Source organism: Anomalospiza imberbis, chromosome 2, assembly GCF_031753505.1.
Source record: "Anomalospiza imberbis isolate Cuckoo-Finch-1a 21T00152 chromosome 2, ASM3175350v1, whole genome shotgun sequence".
NCBI classification, from domain to species: domain Eukaryota; kingdom Metazoa; phylum Chordata; class Aves; order Passeriformes; family Viduidae; genus Anomalospiza; species Anomalospiza imberbis.
In genome coordinates, this window is record NC_089682.1 from 2938263 (window position 1) to 2963369 (window position 25107).

At 48.1% G+C, this 25107-nt stretch overlaps 2 protein-coding genes across 2 annotated transcripts in view; one reads left to right on the forward strand and one right to left on the reverse strand.

The window, feature by feature from the left end:
• The window catches only part of TTC3 (tetratricopeptide repeat domain 3), a 59172-nt gene extending 58029 nt beyond the window's left edge, over nt 1–1143 (forward strand). Inside the window, exon 46 of the mRNA XM_068178756.1 lies at nt 38–1143. Within this exon, the coding sequence (XP_068034857.1) occupies nt 38–148 (111 nt within the window). The 3' untranslated portion in view covers nt 149–1143. The remainder of the gene's footprint in view (nt 1–37) is intronic.
• On the reverse strand, nt 766–17268 carry VPS26C (VPS26 endosomal protein sorting factor C). The gene is made up of 8 exons (XM_068179526.1): nt 17125–17268; nt 12308–12451; nt 10523–10672; nt 8528–8608; nt 6647–6721; nt 5651–5801; nt 4643–4795; nt 766–2319 (listed from the first exon to the last, which is right to left on the reverse strand). The coding sequence occupies exons 1-8, from the start codon at nt 17179–17181 to the stop codon at nt 2237–2239; spliced, it is 894 nt and encodes a 297-aa protein (XP_068035627.1). The 5' UTR covers nt 17182–17268; the 3' UTR covers nt 766–2236.
• Between the last annotated feature and the right edge of the window lie 7839 nt (nt 17269–25107).

Below are 25107 nucleotides of genomic sequence, written 5' to 3' on the forward strand. Positions count from 1 at the left end.
CGCAGTTTTGCCTGTCACCCTCTCCCTGTCCCCACAGTGCATCCGAATGTGGCTCAAGCAGCATTCCAGCACCTGCCCCATCTGCCGTGTCCACGCTCTGCTTCCCGAGGACTTCCCTGAGCTTCCTGCATGGAACAAGTACAGCTGAGCCTGCTTTTACTCCTGCTTTACTCCCACACTTTAGAATTCAAGATGTAAAGGGGCTGCAGCACAACCCCAGTGCTGGGGGACAGGACAGAACCCTGGGTTTACTGGCCATGGGAACAGCCTCGGGATTTGACTCGAGGATCCAGGATTTCTCCTGGTTCCTGCCTAAAGCTGTGGAGTTCAGGGCTGGCAGCACACAAAACTGGTGGATTTTTGGCTAAGGGACATAGAAAGTACCAAATTCTTTTACCTGAACGAATTTGGTGCATAATTCCTGTGGGGAGGGGGCTTTTCCCTCAGATTTATTCCAATACCAAGCAAGTAGGTGACCCAAAGGAGGGACCAGCAGAATTTGGAAATCAAGACATTCCCTTCCTCTGGCATAAACAATGCAGGATTCAAACCAGGTGTGGTCTTTGCAGCTCATCTCTGTGCATAAATCCACAGCTAAGAACTCAAGTTGTTTAAAAAATGACTTAGTCACATTTTGAAGTAAGAATTTTAAATTTTTCATATGGATCAATTCTTTAATCTCAAGGTTGAAATTTGAATTTCCCCCTTGTTGAAGAGCTGGTCTGTTAAAGTGGGAAGGATTTTTTAAAAGGATTTTTAAAAGGGTTTTTAAGCCACACTTCCTCTGTATTTTGTGCAGGAATGGTCACCAGTAGCAGGAGGGGCAGAATTCCAACAGCTCAGGGAATTTTCTCCCACTGTTTTCCGAGTCTGAAGTGGCCAGAGCATCTTCAACACAGACAAATTTGTCCCACACAGCCAAAAGATGAGGACCAGAGCCTGAGAATCTTAAAATGGAACTCAGATATTCTGTTGTCTGAATCCAGGAAGCATCACATGGATTAGGAGCCCTTGGCTAATTCCAAGGATCACTTGTTCCCCACACTGCTACATCGCCTCCAGCTGAAGTTTTAAACTCCTCTCTCATTAATGAGTGTTTTAATTACCACTTGAATAAAAAATAAAATTACTGCCGCAGCCAAACACGTTGGTTTTGTGTAGTTTTTCTGCTCACTCTGAGTTAGGGGTGAGTAACTACTCTGCTGTAGAATTAAGGCCTAAAAATTCCAGCACAGGAATCCTTTTCAGCTTCCAGTAGTTCTGGGGGGCTGCAGCTCTTCCCCAGATCCCCCTGTACCATCCCTGGTCTCAGGGAAAAGTAAATTTCAGTAAATAAATAGTATTTTCCTTCCCCTTCCCAGACATGGAAATGAAAATTTCAGCTTTTTCTTCCTGAAACACCAGGGCCCAAACTGGAATTACATTCTCCAGCTTGGCAATACTGCTGGATAAACCAAAGGAAATGATTTTTTTCTTAGTTTTCTTAATTGTGCCTTTTTAGGTGCTCATCTTTACACTTCCAATTTCCATAATACAGACTGAGCCTGCCTCTACCTCACATGGAAAATTAATGGAAGATCCACAGGTTGTGGCTGTTCCATGAAAACAACATGAAAATCCACAACCTGTTGGTGGTGGGAAGGTTATTTCTTACTGAATTACTTTTCCTTTAAGCTGTACACTCACACACACATTTAATTAATTCCTCCAACACCAACTCCTGTTCCCAATTTGACCAAAATTTCCTTGGTGTGATTTGAAATCACTCATCTCCCATCCACCTTGGGACAGATCCCACAGCACCACTTTCCAGAGTTGTAGCACCATTTTTTAGACCTTCAAAGACCTTACTTCTCATTCTGTCACAATTCCCAGTATGGCTTTAATGGGATTTATGAGTTTTAAGGGGTCCTGAAAGGACTTTGGAACAAATATTACAAAATTAAATCAATAGAGGAACTTGCTACATACTTCCACAAGCTGTAGAAAGATACAGAATGATTCCTTCAGGATTTGCCTGAGAAAAATTGGGAAAAACCATGGCTGTTGAAGGCAGCAGGATTGGAGAATGCAGAGAGTTGAAGTCCTGGCCAGGCTAACAGGGAAGTGGAAGCACAAGAAGTGCCCACAGGAAGAAGGAAGTGAGGTGGCTCCAGCTGAAGTCAGGCATGGATAAAATTCCACTTGCCCTCTGAGGAATTCCCAGAAAATCCTTCCCTGCTTCTCCTGTGGATGTTCACATCCTGCAGAGCTTCAGGGGGAAGTTCTCTGTGATGAGATGGTCGTCGTGCAGGAGGACCACGATGTTCACTTCAAACTCTGGGAGAAGGGGAAAAAGAGAGAGAATTCCATGGGAAGCTGAATGCTAGCAGCAATCCTACTTCAATTCCACAGGAAAGCTGAATGCTAGCAGCAATCCTGCTTCAATTCCACAGGAAAGCTGAATGCTAGCAGCAATCCTGCTTCAATTCCACAGGAAAGCTGAATGCTAGGAACAATCCTGCTTCAATTCCACAGGAAAGCTGAATCCTGCAGCAATCCTGCTTCAATTCCACAGGAAAGCTGAATGCTAGGAACAATCCTGCTTCAATTCCACAGGAAAGCTGAATGCTAGGAACAATCCTGCTTCAATTCCACAGGAAAGCTGAATACTAGGAACAGTCCTGCTCCAACTCCACAGGAAAGCTGAATCCTGCAGCAATCCTGCTTCAATTCCACAGGAAAGCTGAATCCTGCAGCAATCCTGCTCCAATTCCTCAGGAAAGCTGAATGCTAGGAACAATCCTGTTTCAATTCCACAGGAAAGCTGAATCCTGCAGCAATCCTGCTTCAATTCCACAGGAAAGCTGAATCCTGCAGCAATCCTGCTTCAATTCCACAGGAAAGCTGAATCCTGCAGCAATCCTGCTTCAATTCCACAGGAAAGCTGAATCCTGCAGCAATCCTGTTTCAATTCCACAGGAAAGCTGAATCCTGCAGCAGTCCTGCTCCAATTCCTCAGGAAAGCTGAATGCTAGGAACAATCCTGTTTCAATTCCACAGGAAAGCTGAATCCTGCAGCAATCCTGCTTCAATTCCACAGGAAAGCTGAATGCTAGGAACAATCCTGCTTCAACTCCACAGGAAAGCTGAATGCTAGGAACAATCCTGCTTCAATTCCACAGGAAAGCTGAATGCTAGGAACAATCCTGCTTCAACTCCACAGGAAAGCTGAATGCTAGGAACAATCCTGCTCCAATTCCACAGAAAGCTGAATGCTAGGAACAATCCTGCTTCAATTCCACTGGAAAGCTGAATGCTAGGAACAATCCTGCTTCAATTCCACTGGAAAGCTGAATGCTAGGAGCAATCCTGCTTCAATTCCACAGGAAAGCTGAATGCTAGGAACAATCCTGCTCCAATTCCACAGAAAGCTGAATGCTAGGAACAATCCTGCTTCAATTCCACAGGAAAGCTGAATGCTAGGAACAATCCTGCTCCAATTCCACAGGAAAGCTGAATGCTAGCAGCAGCATGTGGAAGGAGCTCCTGTAACATTCCGGGCAGAACCTCACCCAGGCATCGCAGCCCTTGAACCACTCCTAGAAAATCCTGCTTTGTTGTAATCTTACGGGATTCCTCTGGATTGTTTTATCACTGATAAATTATGGCAAACAATCTTCTGGAAAAGAATATTTCAGACATCAAAGAAAAAAAATGTTTTGGGGAAGACACCTCCACCAAGATGGTGTTTCAAGCATGGAATGGGAGAATTCCAGGACAAACCCACTGACTGTTTCCAGCATGTAACAGCCTTGGGAAATGAAATACAGGAATACAACAGACCTGCAAACTGGAGAACAAAAATTCCAGAAAAAAATCTGCTCTTAGATACTACATTGTGTCATTCAAAGCCAAAAATCAGTATCAGATCAATAATCAATCCTAAATGGAGACAGAACAAAAAGCCAGGCAGAATTAATAAATAAAGGGAAGCAGAAATCAAAATAAATTCAAATTCTAATTGTAAATTGCTAGTGAGGAGCTTAAAACAGCAAAAAAAAATTAAGAATATTATTATTTTGGGGAAAACCACTGCACAGAGATTCCAGCAGATTCCAGCAGGATGAAGGGAAGAAATACAAACCAGCCAAGTGGATTCTTGCAGTACTTATTTGATCAAGTGAGGAAAATCCTGATTTTGTTAGTAAAAATACTGGATTTTGACAACAATCAGCAGTGAGGAGCATGTGGTGTAGGAAAGTCACACCCTGAGCAACGCTGCTGCTTGCAGGGCTTTCAGCAGGAGAGTGGGAAACAAAAAGGAGAAGAAATGGAAAGGGGGGTTCTCACTGGTGAGGAAAAGAAGGAATGTTATTCTTGGACTATTCCTCGAGTGTTTTTCACATGACCTGTGTGCCACTGCTCCTCCTGTCCCTCATCATGGAATTTTACCAGGAGTAGCTTAGTGGCTGCACAGCTGTTTGTGTTGAAGTGTTTGGGCTGTTTCTCTCAGTCTGAAATGCAGCAGGATTCAGGCTCAGGGAAGCACAGGGATGTCCTGGGCTCCTCCTGCAGCTCTGCTGGATTTATCCCCTCACCTGCCCATGGAAAGGCAGTGAAGGTGGCCACTCCTCTCCCAGGAAAATGCCTCCCCACTCACCCACTTTGAAGTTGGTTGTTTCCAGGGTGGGGCAGGTGAAGAGCCTGGGGAACACCATGTAGATGGGGATGGGGAGGCCCCTGCAGACGTCGCCGTCGGCGATCTGGATGTTCTGGATCTCTGTGGCGTCCCTGGCGTAGCCCTCAGCACACCCTGGGCAAGGAGGGAAATGGGAGGAGATGAGAGAAGGCAGCAGCCAGAATCTACAATGGAGATGTGCTGGAGTTCTGGCTGCTGAGGATTCCAGACTTTCTGTGCTGCCAGGCCCTGACCCCCAGGAGAACACTGCACTGACCTGAGGCCCTGGAGAAGCTTCCAAAATGGAATGACAGAACTGGGATTGTGGGGGTGGAGTTTGAACAGAAGTGTGTGATATCACAGGGTGGGAAACTCAGAGTTTAAGGGTTTAGGATGCAGCAATAGATATAAAGCAAGATGGAGGTTTTAGGGTGGAGGCTGCTCCTTCTCCTTCACCTCCTTCTCCATGGGTTTGGGTGGTTTTGTGGAATTGGATAAAAAAGTCCCCATTGCAGACTTTGAGTGATCAGTTATTGGGTTAAAAGTGAAAACATTTGAGGTGTCATTTCTTAATTGGACAGTTTATCCTTAAAAGACCTCATAACAAGAGATAGTTGGCCATTTTGTGCCTTGTTAGTGAAACGCTGCAGAACTCACTGCTGTGAGACTGTAACACAGACAAGAAACAACAAACACCTGAGTCTGAGCGTGAACGATCGTCTCCAGTGCTTCACTCCTGACCTTGACAGAGGCAGAAAAAAGAAGCCAAGAACCAGCAGAGATCCACCAGAATTAGGGGGGAAAATGCCCTGCAAGTTTTCACAGAGTAAAGGATCACGGCGATAATTTAAATTATCATCGGGGCTGTTCCTCCAAAGTGCAAACCCGGCAAGGCCTCAGTGCTCTGGCCTTTCCTTCATGCTGCTCCCTGTTTCCCTGGGAAGGGATGGAGGGAATTCCCGCAGCCTGGTCCCAGGGCCAGGGGCTCACCACAGGTCTCCACACGCACGAGCTGCAGCTCGATGCTCTTGACGGCCGCCTCGGCGCTCTCCACCACCAGCTCCCCCGTCAGCGGCTGCGTGATCACACAGTTGGTGGAGTTCAGGTGCCCTCTGATCAGGAATTTGGGGAGGGAGGCTCTCTGAAAAGGTGGGAGGAAGGAGAAAAAGATGGCACTGTGAAGAGCAGGCTAAGGAAAGAAAAAAAATCTTAAGTAGGAAGTTGCCGAAAAGTTCCAAAGTTGAGAACTCGGGAGTTCAGAAATTCCTCAGGTAGCTTAGAGTTCTTTCTGTCACTCTGTATCAGCATTTCTCCTACAATATTCTCCTTTGACATGTGTCCTTCCTGCTCCTCCATCCGCCCCACGGATGGGCATTTCCTGGGAAGAAGTGACAGAACTTGGCTGTTAGAATTCATCCAGGAGCTGGAACCGTGTGGTGAGGGAGGTGGGGGACACCTCCCGCTGTGCCAGGCTGCTCCCAGCCCCGGTGTCCAACCTTGGGCACTGCCAGGGATCCAGGGGCAGCCCCAGCTGCTCTGGGAATTCCATCCCAGCCCCTGCCCACCCTCACAGGAACAATTCCTTCCCAATATCCCAGCTGAGGCTTCCCACAGCCACAGAGGGCTGTAAAAAAAGGCGCAACCAAGGCTCAAAACACATTTTTAAAGGCTCTTGGCTGTCCATGGTATAGAATGTTCCCCCTTGCTCCACTGCCACCTTTCACTCAAGAAAGGAATATTTAACTACTTTTAAATATTTTAAAAATATTTAACTACTGCTGAGCAAAGCTCCACCTTCAGTGGTCACCACGCTACCAAAGATGAGGCAGAATCACTTGATTGCTTATGCAAGTGAAAAAGAAAATGGAGAAACAAAACCAAGATAATCTGCCTGATAATCTACAAGGCAGAATTTAGTCACTCTGGTCTCACTCAGAAACACACAAACTTGACATTTAAAAGAAAATAATATGAAAATCCTCTTACCTCTTTAACATTTTGCAGAGTTTCAGGAGTAATGGTGAAGTCCACAGGGCTCGGCAGCAGCTTGCCTTTCTGTGACTGCAGGGAATGGAAGGGTTAAACTGGAATCTGATCCCCAAAACAGAGACTATTAAAAACCACAACAGCTGGCTGCCCAAAACCACCTGGAAAAGCAGGAATACCCTCCCCATGTGAAGCAGAGAGGAAAAAAAAGTACAAAAAAATTGATTGTACATGAATTTTGGAATGTTTCTGCTCATTATTAAATTTGGGGAGGAGAGAATCTAAATGAACTTGTGTCCATTGCTTCAAATCTGCTTTATAAATTCTTGTTCTCCACCAGCAAGGGGCTGATTTGGAACTCTGAGTGAGGATCTGCCCTCACTGCTCAAGAATTCAAAATAGCTGCTGCTGCCCAGCTGCAAGATGGAAGAGATTAGCAAAAGATTGGCTGCATTTTCCCAAAATGACAAATTCTGGCACAGAGTAAGCTGAAGGGAAATGGTACATTGAGCACTGACAGTGAGAATTATGTGTTCAGTAAAACCTCATTAATTCACCCTGAGAGATTCATGATTTACTGACTGGTGAGCTCAGAAGTGCTGTAGTGGGAACAAGAAATAAACCCAGGAAAACTGCAGGAGATGTGATTTGTCACTCCTCTGACAAGCGTGGCTCACTCATAAATGTAATAATGGACCAATAAAATGTAGCATCAGATATTGCAGGAAATACTGAAATCTTACCAACAGGAAACTTGTTGGAAACACCAAACTACATCTTTTAAAAAGTTACTTTAGAACTCAAATAACATTTCCACCTCAAGACCTGAGTAACACAAAGGATTTTGTTATTTACTGTCCTGTTAAGAGTTCCAAGCAATGGCAGAAGCAAGGTGTTGCAGCAAGTCAGAGATGGAAAAAGGGACATTTCCTCAGCTCTGGCCTGTCCTCAGCTGCTCTGGGCAGCACAGCTCAATCTAAACCAACCCCAAACCCAACACGGGAGCTCCTGTAAGAACCAGCAAAGCATTTTCTGGGAGTCCAACCTCCTGCCACAAGGATTAGGGTTAGAAACAAGAATTAGAAATGCTAGAATTAGAATTGTTTCCCTTGCAGGGGTGGTCAGGCATTGGAATGAGTTGCTCGGGGAGGTGCTGGTGTCTCTGGGAGCGTTCAGGAGCCTGGATGTAGGACATGGTTTGGGGTGAGGATGGGACTGGGTCATCCTGAAGCTCTCTCCCACCATCTTTCCACGATTTCCACCTTGATGCAGACCCAGCTGTGCTAGTTTGGAGTCAGGGCTCTGTGTCAGAACTCCTGAAGAACAGGAATCGGGGATTTTCACCACCCAACTCCCATTTCCAGGACTGTGGGAGCCTGGAACCTTTGGCCGAGAACCGCTGGGATAATTCAAAACAGTGTTTGGAAAAATGACATCATATTTATGTGACCACCCCATTGTCTCAGAACTTCAAGGATGAATAAGAGACTAAACTCAAGGCACTAAAAACATCTGAAAATCCAACTCCTCTTTGTCCTTTAAGAGAGGGATGGATTTTTCTAATCAGAAGCCACAGCTCTTTGGGGTGGTTTTGTTTTGGGGCAGATTTCCTTTACTCCTAAATTTTGGACAGAGGTTTCAGGCACAGGGTGGGACTTTGGGGTGTCCTGTGCAGGGCCAGGAGTTGGGTTTGATGATTTTTGGGGTCTCTCCCAACTCAGGATATTCTGAATCTAAACTTCTGTAACTCCTCGTGTCACTATCACAATTTCCATGGGTTTGAGGGTTTTTTTTTTTTTCCCTTTAAAATGAAGTGGGGAGAAAAAAAATCAATCAAAAAAAAAATTAATTAACTGCAAAATGAACAGAAACCACACTCACCAGGGAGTGGACAATGAACTCACAAGTCTTGGTCAGGTCCTTTGCCAGCAGGGAACGTCTCATGTCACAGCGCAGGGTGTACTGGGGGAAGGGGATGAAAAAAGGGAAAAAAAGGGAAAAAAAAGGGAAAAAAAGGGAAAAAAGTGGGGAAAAGGAGGGGAATAGGAGGGGAAAAGGAGGGGGAAAGGAGGGGAAAAGAGGGGAAAAGGGGGAAAAAGGGGGGAAAAGGGGGGAAAAAGAGGGAAAAAGGGGGAAAAAGGGGAAAAAAAGGGGGGAAAAGGGGAAAAAAAGGGGGAAAAAAGGGGGAAAAGGGGAAAAAAAGGGGGAAAAAAGGGGAAAAAAGAAAAGTTTTAATTCAGATTTCCTCCTTCCCTTCCAACTTTCCACCTCCCTTCTGCCTCTGTGCAGAGAGCTGTTGCTGTTCTATCCAGTTAAGGGTGATTTTTCACCCTGTTTAGGTTAAGGGATTATCAGTGTGATGTGTTTTTGTATTTTTGTCTTCAGCCCCTCTAATTTTGGTTTTATTGTGGGACTGAATTCACAGTTGTTGGGATATTTCATGGGGAACTTCAGCCACACAGCTGAGCTCAAAGCAGCACTAAAATCAGGCAAGGAAGTGAATTTGCTTCCAATTTGCTCCCCTAAAATGGGAGCCACAAACCAGTGGATGAAAAATAGTAAGAATTGGGTTATCCCAGAAATCCTACACTTCAGCATCTCCAACAAAGCCCCTCAGTGTCCTTACAGGACAGGGAACTTGTTGTGTCTTTTGTTTTGTTTGATTTTTAAGTCCTCCTTCAGACCAGGGATTTGGGTTCCTCACTTCTGGTGAGAAGTGAGGCCACAACCACCCAGCAATGTCTGATTAAGGGTTTCTGCATCAGAACAGAGACTGGAACCCACAATTAATCCCTAAATCAAGAAAGAGAGGCTCAATTAAACTGCCCAGAGGTTTAGGAAGTGTCCCTTAACCAGCACCCCAGTGTCACAATTCCCTCCTCAGGAGAGCAGGACTCTCAAAGTTTGGCTGAAATTTGAATTATTAAATTTTAATGATACTTTACTCAAGAAAAGCTCCACAGAGGAGAGAAGGAATGACAAAATAAAACAAATATTCCTCATTAACGTGCAGCTCAGACTGACTGATTGATCACAGCAAGTTATTTGGGGTATGGGAAGCAACTCAACCAGTGCTGCACCATTTTGACATCCCTACCACAAACAACAGCTGTTACATGAGGGAAGAAGCCAGCACTGAGCAAATAAATGGAAAAGATTTAAAAACATCCAAACAGACAAAAAACAAGAGATTTTTTTCTCTTTCAGTTACTTCTGACAGGCTGCTGGGGGGGTGATTTGGTTTATTAGGTTGGTTTTTTTTTCATTCCAGTGACATCAAACTTCATTGTCTAACACAGAATTTACCTTCAAGAGATTGCTGAACAAAGACTTTCCCCCTAAAAAAACCACCAAAAGCTGCCCAAACAAACCAACCCACCTATGATAAGGCAATTTTTAACCAAAAAAGATCAAATTTCCAAACTGCATTTCCACAAGACTGTGTCCAAGCAGATATTTCATACAGATCTGGGCAGGGAATGTTACTCCTCCTCACCCCAGCAAAGCAAACAATTCCTGATTTGCTCTCAACACCTGGAGTTTCCATTTCTTTGGAATACAACCACACTGTGGGGCTGGTTTTTTTGTTGTTTTGTTGTTTTTTTTTTTTTAAGGAAGAGAATGGAAACAGTTTCCTACAACATCAGGATGGATCAAATTTAGGTTAGAGATGTTCTGCTGAGGTATTCCAGGTAAAACATCTTGTTTGTGCCATCATTCCTTTAGAGATTTACTGCATAAAGGGTGGAAGGCTCAGTCAGTGTGAGAAGAAAACACCACCAAACTCCATCCTCAATTTCCATGGATTAAGAGCTGCTTCAGAAGACATTGTGCAGATGGAATTTCCTGTTTTCTCTCCAGACAGGACCTCCTCACCTGGATATTGACAAAGACTCCATGGTATGTCTCATACAGAACTTTGTTGCCCTTCATCTGCAGTGGGAATTCAAAGGGAATTTCTGTCTTGCCACTGGGGAGCTTCCCTGGTTTCACCATTTCAATGGTGCTGTTGATGATCTGAATAGGCTGCAAGGATAAATATCAAAGAGGTTTAGGTTGAGACAGAGAACCAACAACATCTAATTCCTGGATTTCCAGAATCCCAGGGACGTCTTCAGGACACACAGTGCTGGGGTATTTTTTTACACTAGAAAGAAACTTTAATATTTTGCTCAAGAAAACAATTCCTATTTTAAGGGTGCATCACATTAATGACCAAAGATATTCAGGGAGCTCACCAGGAGCAGCTCCAGCTTTGGGAAGTGGAGCTTCATTTCCTAAATTATGACCCTCAACAGCAGCAGGAATGACCAAGGCCACTGAGCCATCCCCTCTGACCTCTACAGCTGATTCTTATTTAGGGGAGGTCTCTCACTACACCGAGGGTTAACTGTGGTTTGACTGGGGACGTGACTTGGACATGACATTGCTTTTCTCTCTGCAGTTTTGCCATTATTGCCCCCAGCTCTTGGGCTTCCAACACAAGAAAGAAGTGGAGCTGGTGGGTGAGTCCAGAGGAGGCCACTAAACTGATCCCAGGGCTGGAGCCAGGCTGGGAGAGCTGGGGGGGCTCACCTGGAGAGGAGAAGCTCCAGGGAGAGCTCAGAGCCCCTGCCAGGGCCTGAAGGGGCTCCAGGAGAGCTGGAGAGGGACTGGGGACAAGGCCTGGAGGGACAGGACACAGGGAATGGCTCCCACTGCCAGAGGGCAGGGCTGGGTGGGAGATTGGGAATTGGGAATTGTTCCCTGGCAGGGTGGGCAGGGGCTGGGATGGAATTCCCAGAGCAGCTGGGGCTGCCCCTGGATCCCTGGCAGTGCCCAAGGCCAGGCTGGACACTGGGGCTGGAGCAGCCTGGGACGGTGGGAGGGTCCCTGCCATGGCAGGGGTGGGATGGATGATCTTTAAGATTCCACCTGGAACTTTCTGTGATTCTCTGATTCAAGGCCACCCTCACTTAACCACACGTTTTCCAGATGGAGCTGCCTCCAGGCAGAGCCAGCCCTGCTCCCATCAGCACAGCCCTGTCCCTGGGGAGCCTGGGAGAAGCTGCCCTGCTGGGATCCAAAGCTGGGGAGCAGCACAGAGCCCTTCCAGGAGCTCCACAGGTCCCATTCTCTCCAGAGCAATCTGGCAAGTCTTGTCTCATGCCCAGGAACCCCTCCATGGCCACCACAATCACTGATCTGGCACAAAAGTCCAGTTAAACCCAGTCACTTCAACAAAAATAAAGTAACATCACACAATAATTATTTTTCTTCAGATCACAGCCCTTCAGTGCATCATCCAGTAACCCTTTTTACCTATTCATGGCAGTGTATTTTGGCCTGAAGGAAAATTCTCCCATCAGTGCGAGTTACTTCCCGAAAATGTCCTCACATATCCCTCCCTGGGGATACTGCAGAGTTTTCTGGACACAGCCCTGTGCCCTGGGATGGCCCTGCTGGAGCAGGGAGGTGGCACCAGTGCCCCTCTGTGGTCCCTTCCAGCCTGACCCATCCTGGGATTCTGTGATCTCCAGATAAAGCTGAGCACTTCCCTGCTTTCCATCACTTCCACACCATGAGCAGCTCTGACCACCTGAGGGCCTTTAAGGAAAGGTTTTATTTGAGAAAAGAGTGGGGTTTTTTTGTGCTAAAAGCAGTCACCCGCGCAGGTCTTACCTTGGCAGTGTTGCAGAAGGCCTCAAACACCCCCACATTTTTGGCACTGAGCTGCAGATTCACTGAGCCCTCCATGGTTAAGGAGATCCCCTGGTGCTGCACTGTGTCCTTACTGGTTATGACCACCACCCCAGAAAGAACTTCCTAAGAGGAAAGAGGAAAACATTTATTTAAATCCATTTTTTCATAGCTGTTACCTAAACAGCCTGGAACTGATCTCCAAACTCAAAAAAAAAACTCCTGTTGCCAAAGAATGGTGTAACCTTGTCAGGACACACAAACGCTGATGAGGGGATTTAGGATGAGACAGAGAACCAACAACATCTAAACTCAACCAGAATTCCTGGATTTCCAGAATCCCAGGGCTCAGGATCAGAATCCCTAGCTCAGGATGAGAGCTCTGCATTTTTGGTTTTTCCTTAAAAATACCATCCTCCTCTTGGCTGAAGTATTAACCTGAGCTTCAGCTTCTCCCTAAAGTTTCAAGATTTTTCTGTCCAGGAAGATGAAAAACCTTTCTTTTGGGCCAGCTGGTAACAGCAAAGTTCTGTTTGTGCTGGAATAAACTGCCAGGAGGAATTGCTGCATGGAAACTGGGATGGTCAGCCATGGGAGAGGGAAGAGAAAGCACAACTGGAAAAGGGATGGCCAAGCTGAAGGTCAGATTCACCTCGAGGGTGGAGCAGAAGAGATTTAAAATACAAAAAATGAACACAAAGCAACAGTTTTGAAGTGAATCCGAAAGAAAGGCAGGAGCTGTGTGACTCCTGGGATGTTATCATCCCATGAAGGATGTGCTGTCCACAGAATATCCTTTGCACAAAAATGCTGCATCCCCAAAGTGTCAACTGAGACCTTTTAACACTGAAAAAGTGGTGAGCAGCAGGAGAGCAGCACACACACTCTGTGGTTTATCCTTCCCTTCTCCCACACTGCACAATCTCCTTCAATCCTGAAATATTCCCAGCTGGAAAGGGCAGCAGGTGACAGAACTGGGGAGTTCCCTGGGGATAAAGCTCCTCTCCTGCTCCTTCCCCAGGCAAACTGGCCCCAAGGAACAGCTCCCTCCAGCCACGGGGCAATCCCAACTGCTCACTCTGCACCGGACCACTTCAAACCAGGATCTCTCCAGCACAATGGGAATTTTGGCAGATTTTTGTCTTTCCTGGTGGCACAGGATGGCAAAAATGGGTCAGGAGGGTTGAGGCAGCAGGAAAACATCCACGTCCAAGCAAGGGTGACATCCTGAGAGGCTGGGAAGAGGAACTGCAGCAAGTGGGAAATGCCGGAACAGGAGCACAAAGGGACAGCAAAGAAAAGCTGACCTAAATTCTGCACTGCTCTGCTAAGGGGCCTTAATTAGCACAAGCAATTAGGTTATTGCTTTAAAAAATGAGTCCAGCTCAACTCTGAGAAGCAAGGACAACCCTGAACATGTGAACTGCTTTAACAAAGGAGACGTTTCCTGTCACACAGCAACAACCCATTCCAGAGCTGCTGCCTGCACATGGGAAGGGAGCACGGCCTGGGAGCGGGAAAGGGAAGGATGACTGCAAGTTAAATATCAATATTTCTTTTGATATTTCTTCAGAAATGTAAAGAAACAGCTCAGAATTCTACCCCTGTGTCCCCTCAGGTGAGAGCCCACCTGCAGAGCTGCCCCAGCCCTGTCCCAGCCCAGGGAGGAGCTGGAGCTGCTGCAGAGAGCCCAGAGGAGGCTCCAGGATGAGCAGAGGGATGGAGCAGCTCTGCTGGGAGGAAAGGCTGGCACAGCTGGCATTGTTCACCTGCACAGGAGAAGCTTTGGGCTGAGCTCAGTGTGGCCTTGCAGGGCCTGGAGGAGCCCCAGGAAACCTGGAGAGAGACAATTTCCAGGGAATGCAGGGACAGGACCCAGGGAATGGCTCCCACTGCCAGAGGGCAGGGCTGGGTGGGAGATTGGGAATTGGGAATTGTTCCCTGGCAGGGAGGGCAGGGGCTGGGATGGAATTCCCAGAGCAGCTGGGGCTGCCCCTGGATCCCTGGCAGTGCCCAAGGCCAGGTTGGACACTGGGGCTGGAGCAGCCTGGGACAGTGGGAGGTGTCCCTGCCATGGCAGGGGTGGCACTGGATGGATTTGAGGTCCCTTCCATGCCTAATTCGAGGTTTGCATCTCCTTTCTCTCCCTAGGAGATTCCTCCCAAAAATCCATGTTGTATCCCTGGTGTACAGCTCTTCCATTGCTGTGTTTTCATCCCAGACTTACAGATTCCAGGCCCAGTTAATGAACTAAAGTTACAAACTTTTCCACATGGAGTTAAAGTGGAAGGTAGAAACAAAACTGACAGATTGACAGACCAGAAATATCCTAATTTCAGCTTAAAACAGAGGGAATATTCCTTTCTATAAAAAAATACATTTAAAAGTGATACAAAGCAAATCAAGTTCAGTCAAATTGAAAATGGACACAGCACTGAGAAACTGAAATAGATAAACAAAATTTTAATAATTTATAATTTTATAATGCACAAAATGATGTGAAAGTGAGATACAGACAGTATTTACCCCTCTGGAGCCATTCCTAAAGGGAATAATTCAGTTCTGCCAAAGCCATTCTCTAGATAATCTGACAATTGTAGGACAGATGCTGCATGCCCTTCCTTTCAAATCCAGTTTTCCAGGATTAAAATCATTCAATAAATGGAATTCTGGTGGATGGAAAGCATTTTTGGGATACAAGTGCAAGAAAAAAGAGAGACCTGAACATTGCTGCTGAGCAACTCTGGATTTCTAGGTAAACAGTGACAAAAATTAAAAATATTCCTTTCCTTTCAAGCCACATCGGCCTCGGCAGAGCTGGGTCAGGGTCTTCCCGCGGTACCCAGGAAATGGAAAAGGACAAAAAGCACCGCTCAATCCCAAAGGCAATGCCCAAAATCCAGGAGCTGAGCAGCGGGACGCCGTGCCGGGATCGGAACTGCTCCGGGCAGGGATGGGGAAGAGCTGGGAGCAGGGGAAAAGCTCCAGGGAAGGGCAGAAGGAAAGGGACACAAGGGCAGGGACACGGGGAGAGCTCCGGGACAAGGGCAGGGACACCGGGAAAGCTTTGGGATACGGGGAAAGCTCCGGGACAGACACGCGGAGAGCTCCGGGACAGACACACGGAGAGCTCCGGGACAGACACACGGAAAGCTCCGGGACAGACACACGGAGAGCTCCGGGACAGACACACGGAGAGCTCCGGGACAGACACACGGAAAGCTCCGGGACAGACACACGGAAAGCTCCGGGACAGACACACGGAGAGCTCCGGGACAGACACACGGAAAGCTCCGGGACAGACACACGGAAAGCTCCGGGACAGACGCGGGGAAAGCTCCGGGACAGACACACGGAAAGCTCCGGGACAGACGCGGGGAAAGCTCCGGGACAGACACACGGAAAGCTCCGGGACAGACACACGGAGAGCTCCGGGACAGACACACGGAGAGCTCCGGGACAGACACACGGAGAGCTCCCGGACAGACACACGGAAAGCTCCGGGACAGACACACGGAAAGCTCCGGGACAGACACACGGAAAGCTCCGGGACAGACACACGGAAAGCTCCGGGACAGACGCGGGGAAAGCTCCGGGACAGACACACGGAAAGCTCCGGGACAGACACACGGAGAGCTCCGGGACAGACACGCGAGAAGCTCCGGGACAGACACACGGAGAGCTCCGGGACAGACACACGGAGAGCTCCGGGACAGACACGGGGACAGCCCCGGGACAGACACGGGGAAAGCTCCGGGACCGACACGGAGAGCTCCGGGACACCGCGGCAGCACGGACAGGAGAGGGCGAACGACTCCGCCTGCCGAGGAATCGCCGCTGCCGAGGCCGGTCCCGGGCCGCTCCCCGCGGCAAGGCCGGGCCAGGACACGGCCCCGGAGCCCAGCAGCGACAGACGCCGAGTGCCCCCGGCAGACTCAGGGAACGCCAGAATAGCTGGGCTTGGAAAGGACCTCTGGAGATGATGCGGGACCTCTGCCAAGGCACGGTCACCTGGAGCAGGTGACACAGGAACGCGTCCAGAGGGGCTTGGGATGTCTCCAGCGAGGAGACTCCATCACCTCCCTGGGCAGCTGCTCCAGGCCTCTGCCTCCTTTTCTCCAGGGAGACACAGAAGCTGTGCCTCCTGGGCAGGGGAATTGCCGGGCTCAGCCCCTGCCCGTGGCTCTGGGGCCATTGCTGGGCCTGGAGCAGAGCCTGGGCCTGCTCGGACCTCCTGCACACAGGGACACACAGGGACACACAGGGACACACAGACAGGGACACACAGACAGGGACACACAGGGACACACAGGGACAGACAGGGACAGACAGAGACACACAGGGACAGACAGACAGGGACACACAGGGACAGGCAGACAGGGACACGCAGGGACAGACAGGGACACACAGGGACAGACAGAGACACACAGGGACAGACAGACAGGGACACACAGGGACAGCCAGGGACAGCCAGGGGCAGCCAGGGCTGAGGCCCCTCTCACTGGGGCTCCTCTCCAGGCTGAGCAGCCCCAGCTCCCTCAGCCTCTCCTGGGCACGGAGATGCTCCAGGTCCTTGCTCAGCTCCAGGAGCTCCTGTCCCTGCTGTGCTGAGGAGCCAGAGCTGGACACAGCACCCAGAGGTGCCCCCAGGGCTGGGCACAGGGGCAGGGTCACCCCTGACCTGCTGGCAGCGCCCGTCCCGATGCCCCCCAGGACAGCACTGGGCTCCCTGGCCGCTCGGCCCGCGCGGTGCCCGCTGCTCCCGGCGCCGCGGGCGGGCTCTGTCGCGACACACGCACCCCATCGCGATAGACCTTCCCGGCGCGCTTCACCCGCACGTCCAGCGCCGTCCCCATCGCGCCGCCACGTGACCGCCGCCTCACGTGACCCGAGGGGCGGGGCGCGCGGGAGCCCCGCCCCCCCCCACATCCGGGTCCTCGCCGCCGTCACTTCCCAGCCGCTGACGCCGCTTCCCGCGCGGCCCCGCCCACTGGCCCGGTTGTCATAGCAACGCGCGGGCGGGGTGAGTGACGCAGCGCCGTCACCCGCAGAGAACTACAGAACCCGGCGGGCTTTGCGCGCCGGCAGCGCCCTCTGCGGGCCGGGGCGCCGCGTGGGCTGATGGGAGTCGTAGGCGCGGCCTCCACCTCCGCCTTACGCGAGCCGACTGTGAGGCCGCGCACGGAGCAGGGCGGTGACAATGGGAGCCCGGGAAAGGCCTCGCTGTCCTGAAGTTCATCCCTCTGAGGGCACTGCACAGCCGCAATGCTCCGATACGAACGAGGAGCGAACTAGTCTCCGTTCTACTTCCAGGCGGGATTCATCGCTTTGAATTCCCGCACACGGCCCGGCCTCGGTCCCCAGAGTTGCCCGCAGCTTGTCCGATAAATTCGGGGAGGCAACGCCTTGCAAAGTAGGAATTTCGCCTTAAAAACCTGGAGCACGGTGTGGGAACGGCCGAGCGCTGAGGGGAATGCTGCCGTCTCTTCCAGCTGTGGCCTCAGCCGGGATTCCCGGGATTTCAGCGGAACCGGGGCTCGTCCATCGGTGGAATTGCAAGTCCTGAAGGAAATCTCTAAGGCGGGAGTCGAGTTCTGAATGTTACGGCTTTCCTGAGTCATTATTTTCATCTCGTCCTTCGCGCACTATTCAGTAGATTTTCCTCAGATGTGCCTCGTTCACATCAACACCACCCTGTCAGTGCTGGGAGTTCCTGGAAGATGGGTCTGTCCTCTTCCTCCTCAGCCTTCAGTACCCAAACCCAGCCATGTCCCGTCCTCCTGCTGCACTTATGGAAAACTGGGCAAAACCCACCGCATGCTCCTGCTTTGGGACAAAGAAGTCAGATAGCAAATTGTCCCACATTTCAGGGAAGAGAGGGAAAGTGGTCATTGCAAAAGGAAAGCAGCATTTAACTGGGATCACTGATTAATACTGGCAGGACTCAGGTAGCTAATTACCGTCATTAATTAGCGTGGGGCAGATAAAGAGGGATTTTTTTAATTTTACTTTTTATCCTATTCAAGGAGAACTCAAAAGAGGAAGATAAAAGCCTGGACAGCACAGCTGTTGCTGAGCATGTAGATTATTTTTTTTTTTTTGCCATCACTTTCACAATCAGCTGTTTTTCTTGGGAAACTCTTTCCAGGTTACTTCAGTTACTCATTTCTAGGAACTGGAGCCTCGTGTCCAGGAAAAGCTCCTGCTGGTGCAGGCAGGAGCTGTCCCTGTGCCTGGCAACAGATCCCACAAACAAACCAGGGAGCACACAAGGAACCTGTGTCCCAGTCCCGCTGTGCAGAGAGCTCAATCCCCAGCATGCCCCTTCTGCAGAAAGAATCCCAGAAGTTTTGGGTGGGAAGGGGCCTCAAAGCCCATCCAGTTCCACCCCTGCCATGGCAGGGACACCTCCCACTGTCCCAGGCTGCTCCAGCCCCAGTGTCCAACCTGGCCTTGGGCACTGCCAGGGATCCAGGGGCAGCCCCAGCTGCTCTGGGAATTCCATCCCAGCCCCTGCCCACCCTGCCAGGGAACAATTCCCAATTCCCAATCTCCCATCCAGCCCTGCCCTCTGGCAGTGGGAGCCATTCCCTGGCTCCTGTCCCTGCACTCCCTGGAAATTGTCTCTCTCCAGGTTTCCTGGGGCTCCTCCAGGCCCTGCAAGGCCACACTGAGCTCAGCCCAAAGCTTCTCCTGTGCAGGTGAACAATGCCAGCTGTGCCAGCCTTTCCTGCCAGCAGAGCTGCTCCATCCCTCTGCTCATCCTGGAGCCTCCTCTGGGCTCTCTGCAGCAGCTCCAGCTCCTCCCTGGGCTGGGACAGGGCTGGGGCAGCTCTGCAGCTGCATTTAATAAAATAATTTTAAAAAAAATCAAAAACCACAAAAACCAACAAACAAAAAACAAAACATCAAAGAAACAGCACAAAAACCCCAACCAACAACAACAACAACAACAACAACAACAAAAAAAACACCAAAACCCAAAAAAGCAAAAGACCCCAATCAAACAAAAGAAACAAAAGCCAAAGAAACTACAACAACAACCAAACAAAAACAAACACACACACACACACACAAACTCCTTCACTTAGGATGCAGGAGGAATAAAACAATTATTTCAAGGAGAGAAATATCCCCTGAGAAATATCCTGGGCCAGGTAATCGCTGTCAGCCCAGATGTAGTGACAGGTGAATTCCCTTCCCCCCTCCAGGCTGGGGGCACCAACATTCCACTGAGTAGCCCCTTCTCCCTTTAGTTTTGATTTTCAGAAGGAATTCCCATTCCCGAATGAAACCTACAATTGTCAGTCTCAAATTGCCCAAATTTGGGGTGGATTTTTTGAGTGGACAAATGCAGCAGCCTCCTGACAATGAGAGGGCTCGGTGCCAAGAATTCCAGCTTTTGCTCTGATGCTCAAACTGTTTCACTGATTTTACTGAAATCTTCCAAAATAATTCAGTGGGAGGTGGACCCCCTGTAAAGTTATCATTTGGATCAACCAGAAGAAATCCTGTTACTGGGCAGGAAATTTTTGTAAGGTCAGGGGGAATGGTTTTAAGTTGCCAGAGGGCAGGGCTGGATGGGAGATTGGGAATTGGGAATTGTTCCCTGGCAGGGTGGGCAGGGGCTGGGATGGAATTCCCAGAGCAGCTGGGGCTGCCCCTGGATCCCTGGCAGTGCCCAAGGCCAGGCTGGACACTGGGGCTGGAGCAGCCTGGGACAGTGGGAGGTGTCCCTGCCATGGCAGGGGTGGCACTGGGTGGGATTTGAGGTCCCTTCCACCCCAAACCACTCCATGATTCTTTGATGAGGAGCTCTGAATTCATGTAGAAATGGTTGGCAGCTCTTAGTCACTTAATTCCTGTAACTGTTACTGCTGTTGGTTCATGCATTGCTGGGTTCAGCGGCGAGAACAGGAATAAATAAATAAATATATTCTGGTTATTCCTGAGTTTATCACAAAGAACTGGCTAGGAGGGTACAGATTTTGCTCAAATCCATTTTGGATGAAACTCCACTTGTGGAGTCAACCAGATCCAAACTTGACTTGGATCTTCATTTGCTGTTTTCAAGTTTGGTGAGCCAGGACTGAATAGAAGAACTCCAGCAACAAATGAACCTAAACTGAAAGCCAGGGGAAAAACTGTATGAACCTAGAATCATCCATACATTTGTTTTTGTTCCTGATTATCACAGAATCCTTGTGGAATGTTTTGGGTTGGAAGGCACTTTAAAGATCACCCAGTTCCCAACTCCTTCCACTTTTCTACCTGATTATTTCTGGGACATCGTTTAACAAATAGATTTAAATTGTTTAGAATAATTCCATTTCTATATTTGCCTCCACCCAGAGCTGAAATGTATGGATTAATTGGTTTGGAATGACAGCATTCCTCATTTGGAATAACCATAGGGAACCTGGGATTACCCAAACTTTTTTGGGTACCCAGAACCCATTTTTCTGGTTTTTGGGTTTTTTTTAATTAGTTTTGAAATCTTTGCTCAGAGGACAGTGGCGTAGAATCACAGAATGGTTCGGATTGGAAGGGGTTTGACTTAAGGAATTCAGTGGGAGAAGTTCTACAGTTTATGCAAAGTCATGACAAAATCTACACTTTTAAGGAGCTCAGAGATGACTGAGTCTAATAAAAAAGTAATTTCAAATCTTGTTCATGTGTTGGACAATTCTGAGATCATTCCATGGTTTCTATAAGCACATTTGACAAATTGTTTTTTCAGAGCACCTGGGTGGAAAAGCTGTTCTTTAACACCAAGGAGGTGGGAGAAGAAAAGTGATGCCCTGATGAACAGGAAGTAAACTGAAATCCATTATTTTTCATGGAAAAATCAGCAAATCACAGCTCTGCACCACACAAGTGGTGGTGTTCCTGAAAGGAAGAAGGTAATAAAAAAAGAAATTAAAATCTCTGCACCACATAGAGGGACTGTAGACACATTAAATCTCACCAATACTGTCTAAAAGGTTTCCCCACTGCACAGAAATTTCCTTTTCATTAAAAATTATGCTTTAAAGTATATTAGACTTCAAAGAACTAATGAGAAAATACTACAAAAGGCAGCAAAATAAACTTATTTATTTACATAGCAAGGTAAGAAAAGCTTATTGAGATGAAACAAAATTTGGGAATATCCAGGAAAAAAAAGTCTAAAGAAAGTGTTTAAATTGAGACAAGTACAATAAAAGGAAAAAAGCCCATAAATTATAATAATATTGGTGAAGGATGTTTAAAGGTATTTAAGAATGAACTAATTTTCCAGCCAAAATACACAGTTTTGAAGGGAATTCCCTCAGAGGAACTGTCATTAGATACTTCAAAAAGGACTTGAACTGACTGAAAACTGCACTGAGCTTCACTTGCCTCTCAAGAGAATTAGCCAGTAAAGAAAATAATGCTATAAAATGTGTAGGGGTGACAAAAACAGTGGAAAAAACAAAACAAGTGGTTTAGACATTAAAAAAAAAAGTATATTTGGCAGGGAAAGAAAATAATGACTGAATATCCTGAATAAAAAGTACTCAGGAATCAGAAAAAAATTAAAGCATGAAATAATTAAGTTTTAATTAGGAAATTTTTCCTAGTAAAAGGTTGTTACTAGATGTTGAGAGATTCTGAATCATGATGGACAAGTTGATATCTTTAAAAATGTCATGGTAAAAGAAACTCTTTACAAAATAGTGAATTTTGCAGGCTTGTGTGTGAGAACTGATGGATATGGAGGAATTGTTTGGGAATTTGGCAGATAACCTATGGCAGGATACAGGTCTGCAGAATAAAACCACAAATAAATACAAAATAAATGCACATTCCAACTAAGACTTGTATATTCTGCCAGCAGCCATGAACTGTAACGGGCGGTGCTAAAAAAGGTGCTTTGTTTAAAGTATTTTCAAATAATATTAAAATAATAATGACAAGTTAATGTGTAAAGTTGACTGATTCTCTGAGTGCTGATAGCCCTTGAAAAAGAATTTGGGATTTATGCAGATATTGAAAACATTGACAGGTGTATTAAACAAAAATTGTGGTGCCCAACATTTATGTGGAAGCAAAGTTTTGTAGTGACCTCAAAGGGGACTGGAATGGAAAAAGAACTTTTTAATTTTTTTTTTAATATTGATTTAGGACCAGGGGAAAAAATGATACCAGTGAATGATCCCACACCCTCAGCTGTTTACATTTTCCTGTGACATAAATAGCTTTTGAAACTCCAAGTGTAAGATTACAATTCATGGCTCAGTTTTTTCCTCCTGGTTGTAAGGAGTGTGTAACTGGGGGTGCAGTGTGAGGTGTGCTAAGGGCAGGATATTTCCACCCTGATTGTTCAGGTGGTTGGAGCGTCCTGAGGCAGTGAACACAGATTTTTTTTAAGTTTTCTTCTTGTCAAACAAGAGGAAAAATGTGTAACTCAGCCCCTTAAATAGATTTTCCCATTATAGATAGGAGACACCAACCAAAAATGTTGAGTGATTTGATGTTTTAAATGATATATTTTCAGTATTTTAGATTGGAGCAAGGGACAGTATGGAAATGATTTTTAACTTCCATAGAAGGCTGAATGGGGAGTGGAGCAGCCTGGGACAGTGGAAGGTGTCCCTGCCATGGCAGGAGTGCCACTGGATGGGCTTTGAGGTCCTTTCCAACCCAAACCATCCATGGTTCTGTGATTTCTGAGCTGAGCTTGAGGAATGACTCCCAAACCCAAATCCTGTCAGGATCAGGAGCAGAGGGGGCAGGGCCCAAAGAGCATCAAGGTGTTAAAGGAACACACAGAGAAAGCAAAATCACAGAGAAAATAAAGTTCCTGTTCTGTTCTTGCCTCCGAGTTCACAATGCAACAGTTCCCCAGAACCCCAGGATCCCTGGGGCTGGAAAAGCCCTCCCAGCCCATGGAGTGCCAGCTGTGCCCCATGCCCACCTTGTCCCCAGCCCAGAGCTCTGAGTGCCACCTCCAGGGGACACCTGCAGGGATGGGCACTCCAAAGCTCCCTGGGCAGCCCCTGCCAAGGCCTGAGCAGCCTTTCCATGGGGAAATTCCTGCTGCTGCCCAAGCTGAGCCTGCCCTGGCCCAGCCTGAGGCCGTTCCCTCTCCTCCTGTCCCTGTTCCCTGGCAGCAGAGCCCGACCCCCCGGCTGTCCCCTCCTGGCAGGAGCTGTGCAGAGCCACAAGGTCCCCCCTGAGCCTCCTTTGCTCCAGGCTCAGCCCCTTCCCAGCTCCCTCAGGAATTCTCCAGCCCCTTCCCAGCTCCCTCAGGAATTCTCCAGCCCCTTCCCAGCTCCGTTCCCTGCCCTGGACACGCTCCAGCCCCTCCAGGTCTCTCCTGCAGGACCAGAACTGGACACAGCCCTCAATGTGAAATCTGTGTTGTCCCAAATCCCTGTTGTCCCAAATCTGTGTTGTCCACGAGCTGAAGAACTGCCTCCAGCGTGTTCCCCACCAAACAGGTGGGGAAGGCTGACAGGAAGATCCATGGTTAAGTGCTCCCAGGATTTCCTGGGACAATGAGCTTCCCAGACAAAGCATGATGTAGAAAATAATAATTTAAAAAAACCTTTATGCAAAAGAAACAAGAGAAGAATGGATCAAAAACTGGTAGGATGAGAGGAAAGAAATAAAACACAACTAAAAGGTCGGTTTTCAGAGAAGGGAGGTCACAGGAGGAGTCTGCAGGGAGCTGTGCTGTGCTGGTTGCTGCTTCATGTATCCCTCAATGATCTGGAGAGAGGGGCTGAGCAGGGACACAGCACAGACTGCTGAAGGTATTGAGGTGATCAGGTAAAGGACAGGTAGAGGACAAATCGAGGTGCAGTTAAAGGGCTGGCTGGAGAACTGAATAAAGACCTTACAGGACTGAGGGACTGGATAATAAAACGGCAGAGAAAATCTGAGGTAGTAAAGTAGTGCACACGGGGGGCAATTCTGTGTACATAAGGATGGACTCTCCTGGTTTTCTACTCACAACTGAAATCTTTGGGTTCTGATTAATATTGCCATGAAAATATTGGCACAATGTTCCCTTTTACTGAGAGAAACTAATCAAATATTTGGAATTATTAAGAGCACAAAATAAAGAACAAACCAGAGAACATTGTAGCATACCTGCCCTGTATAAATCCATAGTTCTGTGTATATGGAGCAGCGTGTGCAGTTCTTTTCCAGACATCCTAAAAAGGCTTCAAGGACCTGAAGGAGTTGACAAAAAAGATGGAGAGAGACAATTTCCAGCGCATGGAGGGACAGGACACAGGGAATGGCTCCCAGTGCCAGAGGGCAGGGCTGGATGGGAGATTGGGCATTGGGAATTGTTCCCTGGCAGGGTGGGCAGGGGCTGGGCTGGAATTCCCAGAGCAGCTGGGGCTGCCCCTGGATCCCTGGCAGTGCCCAAGGCCAGGCTGGACACTGGGGCTGGAGCAGCCTGGGGCAGTGGGAGGTGTCCCTGCCATGGCAGGGGTGGCACTGGGTGGATTTGAGGTCCCTTCCACCCCAAACCTTTCTGGGATTTCTGTGGTTCTGGGATCTCAACATGCCAATTCTGAAAAACGGAATTTTGGAGAAAACTCCTCATCCCAACATTCCCTCTCCACCTTAGCCATGGCCTTCAAGGACAACTGGAACTGCTGTAGAGAGCCCTGGGTTTGGAGTTGATGACACTTGGGAAAATCAACAGCAAATGTTCGGAAAAGTTTCCCACTTCGGAAGTAACTTTTAAGGAATTTTTTTCCCCGTGGAACAGATCCATGTTGCCTGTAAAAACCTTGTGG